The sequence below is a fragment of the Mytilus trossulus genome, unplaced genomic scaffold (assembly GCF_036588685.1).
Source record: "Mytilus trossulus isolate FHL-02 unplaced genomic scaffold, PNRI_Mtr1.1.1.hap1 h1tg000211l__unscaffolded, whole genome shotgun sequence".
Classification (NCBI taxonomy): Eukaryota; Metazoa; Mollusca; class Bivalvia; order Mytilida; family Mytilidae; genus Mytilus; species Mytilus trossulus.
The window spans coordinates 1,044,292-1,055,815 of NW_026963311.1; the positions used below are offsets into that span (position 1 = coordinate 1,044,292).

An 11,524-nucleotide genomic window follows, 5' to 3' on the forward strand; every position below is an offset into this window, starting at 1 on the left:
GCAAATCAATAAACTATAAAGATGTATGTGTTTGGTGGTTTGGGGGGGGGGGGGATTTGGGGTCGAATATGCAATGTTCTCGATATATTGAAGACCCATTGGTGACTTTTTGCTGTTATCTGGTCTTATGTTGTTGCCATTTTCATTTTCAATTTTTTATTCACTATAAGATAATCTTTCTAATAGTAGAATGCAAAATAAAGTAAATACTTGGGATAATTCATGCATTTCAGCTGACTACAAGTACTGTATCAGGTTCAAAATTTAAACTTTGAAAATACAACAATTAGAATGTTTTAGAAGGAAAATGATCAATCTGTAATTTTATTACATGTAATTCACAAAGTGTGTTGTTTAAAGTAACATAGGTTGAAAACGTTTACAGGAGCCCGTGATGTCATTGATTCAGTACCATCAGTACAGGAAACAGAGAATTGTGTATTACCAACAAGTACATTTCCTGATCACCCATCAGCAGATTTCTTAATTGCATATGCAACACCAGAAGGTAATTGTAAAACATGTATGATATAATGTTTGAAATATATGTTTATATTATCACCTTGAAGTCGTTTTTAACCATTGACAAAAGAAAAAACACTGTACTAAGGCATTTCTTATATAATTTAGTTGAATGAACATGTTTTCCTAGCAATCATGGCGAAGTTGTGGTAGGTTTGATGGACATATGGTCATTTTTATAAATTTGCTGTTTACAAAACTTTGAATTTTTCGAAAAACTAAGGATTTTCTTACCCATGGAGTAGATTACCTTAGCCGTATTTGGCACAACTTTTCGGAATTTTGGGTCCTCAATGCTCTTCAAATTTGTATTTGTTTGGCTTTTTAACTATTTTGATCTGAGCGTCACTGATGAGTCTTATGTAGACGAAACGCGCGTCTGGCGTATAAAATTATAATCCTGGTAATTTTGATAACTATTATTGTTTTTTTAACAGGTATTGAACTCGTTTAAAACTGGTTTAACATTTATTTCCTGAAAACTGAAATCCGTTTTACGTAACCTCATCGTGTGGTTAAAACAGTTTAAAAGCCATTTATCAATAGACAATTATTTTTTTTATAATATATAAAACGAAACCAGTCTTATACTTAACAACTAGGCATTCAGAAGCAGAAAAACAAAGCTGAAATAGTTCGACTGCAACAAGTACGCATTAATTTAAGCTTCACATCGATTATTCCGTTTGTTAATTATGTAAAAGTTCATGAATCCTGCTTTAAGATTGTGCTATGGTTAACAATCACATTTATTGATTTTCCCTGTAGCTACGAAGTTTTTAATAATGTTGAAATAGGAAGTTTTTCATTGTACCATTTTATAAAAAGGTTATCGAACATTCGCAAATTCAATCGTTTGCATTATATCATCCATCAAATATATCGAGATCATTATTAACAAACATTATTAACAAACATTTTTAAACTATTTTGCCAATTTTTTGTCTGCATCATGTATAGGATAGCTTATTTTCAAATTAACCCTTATTTTGAGTCATTTCTTTTTTTATCTAGTATGACGACCAAAATTTAGGACTATGGGTTTAAGTAAAATATTAATATAGAAGATAGGAGGTAATCGACAATATTTATCTAAATAAACCAATCAGTAAAACAAGCATCTAATAAATGATTGTTCAATATATCAATCATTTAATTTTGAACAACAATATCTGCCCAATAGTTTAAGGGGAAGTTGCACTTACAATTTGCACCGGTAGATAAAAAGATGTTGAAGACCGTACCTTGACCTATAATGGTTTACTTTTATAAATTTTGACTTGAATGGAAAGTAGTCTCATTAGCACTCATACCACATCTTCCTATATATATACAGATCAACAATTTGTTTGCGGAGATACAATTATGTATTACTGTTAAATGATACAGACTGCAAGATTGTTGGCGGAAAGAAAATTACATTCTTTGGTGTGCATTTTTGTGTCGAAATATGCATATATTTTTTTATAATAGCTATACTCCTTAACAATCGTGCATTCAATTCTTGCATATTGCATTTCCTAAATAAAGAAGGAATACGTTTTGTTTACGAATAATATGTTGCGGTTGTCTCCCTTTTCTTTAAATACGTATTTTTTAATGAATTATCCCTTTACAAATACGGATTAATTCATGATTTATACTTTACATCCCAATTATCATATTGATACTAATCTAGAAAATATTTACTTATATACTGTATATCTTACCCAAACAACTATCATACATTATGTTGCTTAGTTGAATTTTTTTTTTTGAAAAGATGTATTTCCTGAAAGGTAAATTTCCGAGTTCAGGGTAATTAAGGATAAGTGTATGACACACGTCTTCTGATCTTTTGAAAGTATTTTGTCTATCAGCTCATAGACATGATTTTGTCATTCAACCGTGACTTCAATAACGTTTTCCGTAATCTACTCCTTAAAAATGAACCTAAAATAAAATAATAAGGAATGACTGTAAAAAATCCGTCTATTCGAAATAACTTCAAAATTTGTGATGTACATTTTTAAAAACCCGTAACGCATTTTTGTTGTTGACATAATGTAACTTTCCGAATCTAGAAAGGTTATGAATGAAGGTTATTAATGCTTTCCAAGATCTGCTATCATTACCTATAGCAAATTGAAAAATTCAACCCATCGCCTAGACTTGTATTAATAATGGTTGTTATACCTTACCTATAAATAAAGGCAACAGTAGTATACCGCTGTTTGAAATTCATAAATCGATTGAGAAAAAAACGAATCCGGGTTACAAACTAAAACTGATGGAAACACATCAACTATAAGAGGAGAATAACGACACTATTATTACAGATCGATAAGTAGAAAACAAGATATAATAATATTGGTTTCGGAACGAGCGCTTAAGGGTTGGTATAAAGGAAAACAAAACTTAATTGTGTTAGTACACAGATTTTCATTAAACCGGATATAATTCATGTCTTCACCTTTATAATTTTTTATACAATTTGCTTTGTTTACAAAATAGCTATCATTATTATTATTATTATCAAGGTACTATAGCATGGCTAAATGAGGATGTTGGTTCCTGGTTTATGAGTGCCATCGTATGGACCTTCAAATACCATGCGCATAAAGAGGAACTGCATCACTTACTTATCAGGGTAGGTAAAACTGATCTTTCAGGTTTTATGAGCTACAAGCAAATAAATAGAAATGCACAATCAGACAAATACATGATCTATATGGGCACTTAGTTTTTGTTTTTTCGATATCGTCGAGAGGTTTATAGTGCGGTGACAGAATAGGAAAAAGTTTATTATTGAGAGGGTTTAATTTCACTTCACTATAAATCGATGATGAATGGATTATATCGTATCTACTATAAAGTAATAAAACTGCAATTTTTCTTCTCGTGTACACATTTTTAAATGAGGTAAAATTGTTTAAAAAGACATTTTTTAACTTTCAAAAATCTCTGCTATTCAATCATTAACTCCACAAAAATCAGGATAGTTGTGTCCCGTCAATGATTGTGCTGAATACATAGTTTTCCTGTAATATTTTGGACTTGATATTACTTGTTTTTGTTGATGGTTTATTGTTTCGTTGAATTTCTTTGGTGTCCGTAATTATTGTTTATGGTTTTGTTAACATCATTTTATTTATATAAGAGGCAAAATTAGTTTTTAAGTTGTTTATTTAAGAAAAAGGAATCCGACAAAATACCCAAAAGATAACAAAACTAGAAAGTCCGTTGAAACTTGGCTTTAACATTCAGTTTAATTCCTTTTAGCTTAAATAGTGTTATTTTCGTAAATGAGGAAGTGGAATAATTGATTTGTTTTTACTACTTACAGTAAATCGAGGTATTTTGACACAGTTGATTGGTGTAATGATGAAGTTTACCCGAAATTGCGCAGATGATTGTGACCATTCATAGATGTACATCTATGGTTAATTCTATTCGCTTTAAAATTGTTTATAATAAAAGTGGATACGAATGATGCATAAGTCTACATAATACAGTGGTATTTACAGTTCGCACTGCAATTTGAAATGCAGAACCTTTCCAAAGACCTAAAGAAAACCATTTTACTTAGTTCTTTGATTTCAAATTCAGATATATTAAAGATTTCCTGTCTCTCTTTTACCCACACATCAGTCAGTCAGTCAGTACTTACATTTACCAGTTAGCTTGTGATAAAAGATACTACAGAAACTAGAATGTTTGCTTCATATCTTGACCTTTTCTTTGATATTGAGATAAATTGTCGACTACAAACAAAAATCTAAGACAAAGTTTGGACGGCGATTTTAACTTTCCAATTGTCAATTTCCCCATGTCTCAATGTACTACACTCCTCTGCGCCATCGTATTTATAATGTGCACATATCTTAAATGATACCTTACGCTCGTGCATGTTGAGTCAATACAGACTTCATGAGCAGGGGTGTACGGTAACCCTGACTACTTAAAACAGGCCGCAGATTTCAAAGGGATATTCAAACATATTAGTCGACGATAATATAAAAACGGCATGGTAAAAGTTGAAGAACGACGTAAATGACAAACACAAATTCTACATAACTCTACATAGACCATCAAAGATCAACACGGGACATACTTTAAACCAGAGGTTATATCGTGTGCCCCCGGAAGGTTAGCAGATTCTGTTTCAATTGTGACACCTGAGTGTCGAACTAGGAAATTGAAATTGACCATGTATACTTAATTATGAAGAACAGGTGACTGAGATAGACACAAAATAAGTTTTTATATCATTGTATCACCAATAATGTTACCTTTTAGCTCTATCGTGACCCAACTCACTAGCAACATATTTTTGCGGTTTAAGACTTTTACATACTAAGTATCAGATTAGATGAAAAATTTGCAATTCATTTGTGTTCCATTCCTGTTTGTAACAGATTGATAGTTTTTATTAAAGTATGAGACAAAAACGCACAAACTCGACTGCTACATTAAAAGTTATCAGGCCGCGTTATTTTCATTTTCAATGTGCCATATTTCTTCAGATACTTTTTGTTTATATTTACATTATAACATCAACAAGCTATTCAAATGCTTTTCAATAAAACAGTTTGTATCAAACATAAACCATGTGCAACCTGGGCACTATTATTGAGTAAACCAAAATCAGTATATTCATATTTTAAAAATCATAAACAAAATTTATAAATCATAATGTGGTTCAATATCTCAAATTTCGTTAAAACTTTTTTATAGCAATCTATGACTAGTAACTTTTAATGTATAAATACTTTGTTACATCATTTGGCCAATCAACATTTCCAGTTCGGGGATCACTTATCGGTCTCTATAGCTAGCTGTTCGGTGTGTCTCTAATGGCCCTTTGTAGCGTGCTGTTCGGTGGGAACTATGGCTCCTTGTTGAAGAATGTACTTTGAGCTTGATTTGTTTACTTTTTTTAAAATATCACTTGGATTGAAAATTGTTTCATTGGCACTCATACCCTATCTTTTGTAGACGAAACGAGAGACTCATTAACAAAATTATAAGCCTTATATTTTTGATTATTTTTTTAGTATATAACACGACATTTATAACATAAAATATTGAATTGAAATTGGGAATGTGTCAAAGATACAACAGCCGGACCAAATGGCAGAAAACATCTTAAGCCCTAAGAACATATATATGATCTAAATTAGAAAAAAGGATACCAGACTAACAAAGTCTAGAAGCTCGTGACTTGGAACAGGCGACACATGTGTTGGGGAACAGATAACAGAATCAAATAACTCTTTTAGCAGCTAATGAAACCAATAGCATTGTATTGATATTTCAAATATCTTACGCAAAATTACCATATCATGACGTTGGTCAATGTCTCAAATATATGCAACTCATTGCATGTTCAGGATTGTGACTCTACAACGTCTGTAACATTGTTATATGCAAATATTTATTTGCTTAAAACCAAACCCAATTATGAAAAAGATTATAAACATGTGTGAGAGATAATTTTATTGAAATGATTGGATAATGCTTAATTTATTTATAGGTTAACAGATTAGTAGGAAAAGACGGAAATTTCAAAAAGAAGGAAATGACTGTTGCTGAAGTGAAATCTAATCTCAGAAAAAAATTCTTCTTTTTCCCAGGAATCCATAACGACCCACCGGAACTGTTTTAATAGTTTCAATTAACAGGAATATAATTTAATTTGAAAAAAATAGTCTGTCATATTTTGTAATTAATAACTATTTTATAAATAAGCTCTATTATTAATAACATCCTTCAAAGATGTTGTATAAGAACATCCACATTCTGTCTAAGAGCCCGGATTTTCATATCAATATGACCGAAATCCGTATTTTTGAAATAATAACTACGGACGCATGAATGGAACAGATGACAGAAGAATGTCTTAAATGGATAGAAATTACGCATTCCACACGCATTAACAGACTAATTTTTAAGATTTACTTAAGGTGGTTCGGGCCTATTCGAAGTTTCTATCAGAAGTGCGTATTTTTTGTTTTTTTATTCTAATCAAATTGATCGAAAAAAATAAGGGGTCACGGACCATTTCAGCTCAAAATTTGTCTTTTAAACAGGTATGTTAAAGGGACCATTTTTGAATGAAATGATAGGGAAAATAGAGGTTTTGGACATATTTTTATCGGAATATCAAAAATACGTTCTATGACACTTGGTCCAAAACTATAATATAAAAAGCTGAAATATAGCTTCAAAGAATGAGCAAATAACAAATATAGGTCACCGATAAGGAAAAAAAAATATTTTGCCTGAAAACCCCAATTTGGGCGGGAAAATGGAGTAAATGAATGAAATGTCATTTGACCCTATAACAAATACGGATAATAACGAAAATAGTCTATTAGTCACATAACTACAATGATTTAACATTTCTAATCAATCAAAATATATATTAAAAAATTATATCGAATTTACAACAAATACTTTTGTAATTCATGCGTGAAATTATGAGCAGTCGAATAGTTCTGAGCCACCTTAATTAATGTATATAATTCCATATAAATGGATTGTTTCAAAATATTGATTTTAGTTGCTTAACTAACTCTTGGACTATAATACTAATAACAATATATTATGGCCCAGCCTAACTTTGTATATCTTTTGATGAGAAACACTGAATTTATAAACATGATAAAAAAGATAGTTTTTGAATTGATTTGAATTTAAATATTATAATTTCTTTACCATTTTGACATAATAAAAAATTTTTTTTTAGTGCTAGATAATTAGTTGGTAGTTTCTCACATGAATCTTAACTTTAACAACTTTGAATTTGAACTGTTACTGTAATTATATACTCAGATATGAAATGAACAATATATAAAGAACATTATCTACATATGACCGATTTTACTATAGGTAGTAAAAACCAAACATTGTAGCATAGTGTGCGAAGGAGCACTTCTATTTCAAATCTCACCACTTCTCCCTATCAGATTCAGAAAAAAAAGTCACTTCTTCCTATAATTCTGAAGTAGTGTGAGTCCTACATTATGCATTTAGGGATGTACTAAGTTCAGGTTTTAGAATTTTTGTCAGATGTTTGGATTTTGTTTGATTTTTTTTCTACTATACAGGGTAAAAATATTTGCCCCATGACCCCGTTTTTACTTTCATATTTATAAGACTTCAATTAACAACTCATAGAAGGTCATTTACCAAAATTTAAGCAGCTTGTTTATTTCTTCTCTTTCCATTTGTTTGCTCCTTAATTAATGCTCTTCTTACTTATAGTATCACATTTTAGATTTTTCTAATTTTACCATAGTACATCCTTCGAGACTCACCTTTTTGCCTGAAACAGTCCAATTCATCATTTGATTTATTGTATTAAGTATGTAAAATTATTAATACTGAGAAATAAAAGAAATGTTTTCTATGGTTAAGATTTATTTGTTAATTTAATGTCCTACAGTTAGATTAAAAATATTTTAAACTAATAAGATCAAATTTGAATCTTTTCCTGAATGATCACCATGTCTAACAGGGTCATGCCGTCGTCATTCTCCTCAAACAACTTCAATTACTTGTAAGGTGAAAGTCTTGATATAGTGATAATAATATTTATGTGATCAACTTTATAGAAAATATGACCATGTTGCTGCTGATTTGCCTTATCAGCATAACAAAAAGTGTTTGCATAGGACTAAATTTGAGTCCAGGAGCCCCGAGAATGATGGATTTTGCACCATTTGAAAAAAAGAATTGGGGCCTTTAGCCTTTATTTTTTTTATATTTATGTGTTAGACGTGTCATTTTTAAAACATATTATGGGGACAACACACTGAGTTTAGAGGTATATGTGTTTATCATCACTTACGAGACGATATAGTACTATTATTTCCAATTAAGATTATTGCGCAGGTGGCAAAGACAAAAATTGAAACACAATTTACATGATTTAGTTATTAAAACATAAAAAAAAGTATCTAACACACTGCATGCACAATGTAGGATAAGTGTTTAATAATGACAATGCTAGACAAAATGTTTTCCAAATGTTCAGTTTAAACTCACAAAATGTATACCGTTAATAAATATAATTTATTTTCTGCAGTTTGGTTGTGTTCAGTTGTGACCCCATAGGCTTATTGCTTATCTGGAAGAGACACACAAATAAATAGCGATTAAGGTTGATATAAATCACATTGCGTCTTCACAAACTATAATTGTAAATATAAGGTAGACGAGCTTGGCATCTCCCCAAAGTTGAATGTTCTTCGTTGACGTATAGATACCTTCATCTAATGTATCTAGTGAACAGTAACTTTATTGACAAAGTTAAACATTTTTTGTTGTACTTAGTTCGTAACTGTTATCATTTTTCATACTTATGTAATTGTATACCAATGATAGGTTTTTTTTTATATGACTTACATGACATCTATACATTTCGGAAGCATACTCAATATTAGAATCAGTATTAATTGGACTAAAGGATTGAATATCTGTTAAAAGTATTTGAATGAAAGATAGTTATGTTTCGTAAATAGTATTTGCTATTTCTTTTCTTTGAATCTGCAAACAAGAACAGGTACGGGAGAATGGTGAACTAAATAATCACTGACACTTCCTAATAATGTTCTACGTATTTTACCAAGACCTCTTGTTCCAGTTACGATCATAGAAGCATTTTCTTCTTTAGCAACACGGAGGATTCCTTCTCCGGGTTTCGGGGCTTGTGCACTTTTCACAACTCCGTTCAGCTGAAATATTAATAGTTATATGCTTTGTTATATACTAGTACGATTTTTTTCGAACTTGAACTACACTGTTAAGTTGCATTTATATGTAACCAAATTGACATTAAATGATGATTTTCTGCTTTTCAGGTCTTTTGTGATCTGTTGCTATTTAAAGTTTTTAATTTTTTTTTCTCAAACTATTGGCTGCTTCTGATTAGAGCTTGAACCTAAAGTTGTGTCCTTTTCCTTTTAGATGTTGAGGTTGTTGTTCGGAAGCTGCATTTTTAATTCTTCCAATCGACTTTGGACCTTTTTAACCTCGTGATCTAGAATTGTTTTGAACGCATTTACGTCACCTGGGTTCGGAGCTTCAAAATAAAATGACAATTTTTCTAACATAAATGTTGATACATGTATTCATAATAAGAATTGCATTTGTTTTCAAAAACGGATGATTAAGATAGAGATTTGGTGATCTTTCAAAAACACAAAAAAAATGCCTTTTGGAAATTGCATGAAGAAAAGAGAGAAATGACGTATGTGTGCGATTATAGTTGCGAAATGTCCTTCATATGAAACACATATATGTTCAGACGGTTCAATGGTTGCCGAGATACATCATCATGAATTATAATAAACGGTTCGACAGGTATCGTAAACAAGTTAATTGTGATAGTTTAAGTACAAACGGCATCACTCTAGTTTGCAATGATGTTTCATGTTGTTCCTGGTATCAAGTAGTTTATTCAATAATAGTACTGTATTCGTTTTGAGTGTTATCCAGTTTTAAATACATAAATCTTGAAATGACCTATTTCTGACATTTAATTTACAGATAAAAACAAACACTATGCATACTAGTATGAGGTGATTATCAGTGTGTCACTTCATCTATCCCATCGAGCTAGAGATAAAGGATACAACAGATACAGATAAGTCGGCCTCATATCTTGACTTACATCTAGAAATTGACAATGAGGGTCGGTTGAAAACAAAACTTCACGACAAATGAGATGATTTCAGCTTTCCATTTGTGAACTTCCCATTTCTAAGTAGCAACATTCCAGCAGCACCTGCATATATCTCCCAATTGATACGATGTTCCCGTGCTTGCATTTCCTATCATGATTTTCTTGATAGAGGGTTGCTGCTCACAAGGGAGCTATTAAACCAAGAGTTCCAAATGGTGAAGTTGAAATCATCCCTTTGTAAATTTTACGGACGCCATCACGAGTTGGTTGACCGTTATGGAGTAACCGTTTCACAAATGATATCGGATATGTTCCTTACGTCGTAACTACAATCCCCTTCCCTTTCATGAATGTAACCTACCGAATTATTTACCGGATTTGTTATCACATAAGCAACACGACAGGTGCCACATGTGGAGCAGGATCTGCTTACCCTTCCGGAGCACCTGAGATCACCCCTATTTTTTTGGTGCGGTTCGTGTTGTTTATTCTTTAGTTTTCTATGTTGTGTCATGTGTGCTGTTGTTTGTTTGTCTTTTTCATTTTTAGCCATGGCGTTGTCAGTTTGTTTTAGATTTATGAGTTTGACTGTCCCTTTGGTATCTTTCGTCCCTCTTTCATTCTTGCAAACAAGTATGTGATATGCAAATTGTACCAAAATAATCTTTTAGAATCATTTAAATGAACGATCTGTGAATCATATTAACAATTTCGATGCTTACGATTTAAACACTGTAATCAAGCTTTCTCTTGCAGACATTAATTAATTTACCTCTATATGCCGTTATTTAGATGGGTAACGTTTGATTTGAACCATTTGAAGTAAACTAATCGAAATAATAATGATGTTCCTGACATCATGTATCTACAAGTCATTAGAGTAGAACATTTTGTAGAAACAAAAACATTCAGATACATCAGTATCAGTTAGTGAGAGAATGACTGAGGATGAAACCTAATACATAATTGTCAAACTCAATCTAATTAGTTTAAAACGTTGCATACTACTGGGATTTCAAAACGCAAAATAATTAAATTGATAGGAAAAAATCAAGAATGGTCCTTTTTTTGGACAACCACATGGGAATGCAGGGCGAATCAATATCGAACAACGATTGCTATGTCTATGTTGTTTGTTGGTTTATCTTGATACATCTTAAATACCTACAAATGTTCGTAGCAGAAGTTTGGAAGATTTATTAAAGCAAATCTGTACAGTCTTCTGCATCGCTATACAAGAAGGAGATTTACAAAAAAAACCATGTATCTTCCAACAAGGATAACAAATATTTGATTTAACATTTTGATCAGATATCATTGTAAGGAGGTTTA

At 31.4% G+C, this 11,524-nt stretch overlaps 1 protein-coding gene across 4 annotated transcripts in view; it reads left to right on the forward strand.

Annotated features, from left to right (window-relative positions):
- The window catches only part of LOC134701064 (caspase-3-like), an 85,059-nt gene extending 77,229 nt beyond the window's left edge, over positions 1-7,830 (forward strand). For all 4 annotated transcript variants that reach the window (XM_063562210.1, XM_063562209.1, XM_063562207.1 and 1 more), the window contains exons 9-11: positions 386-508; positions 3,042-3,151; positions 6,038-7,830. In XM_063562210.1, coding sequence (XP_063418280.1) covers positions 386-508; positions 3,042-3,151; positions 6,038-6,169 — 365 coding nt within the window. In that variant the 3' untranslated portion in view covers positions 6,170-7,830. The remainder of the gene's footprint in view (positions 1-385; positions 509-3,041; positions 3,152-6,037) is intronic.
- The last annotated feature ends 3,694 nt before the right edge of the window (positions 7,831-11,524 follow it).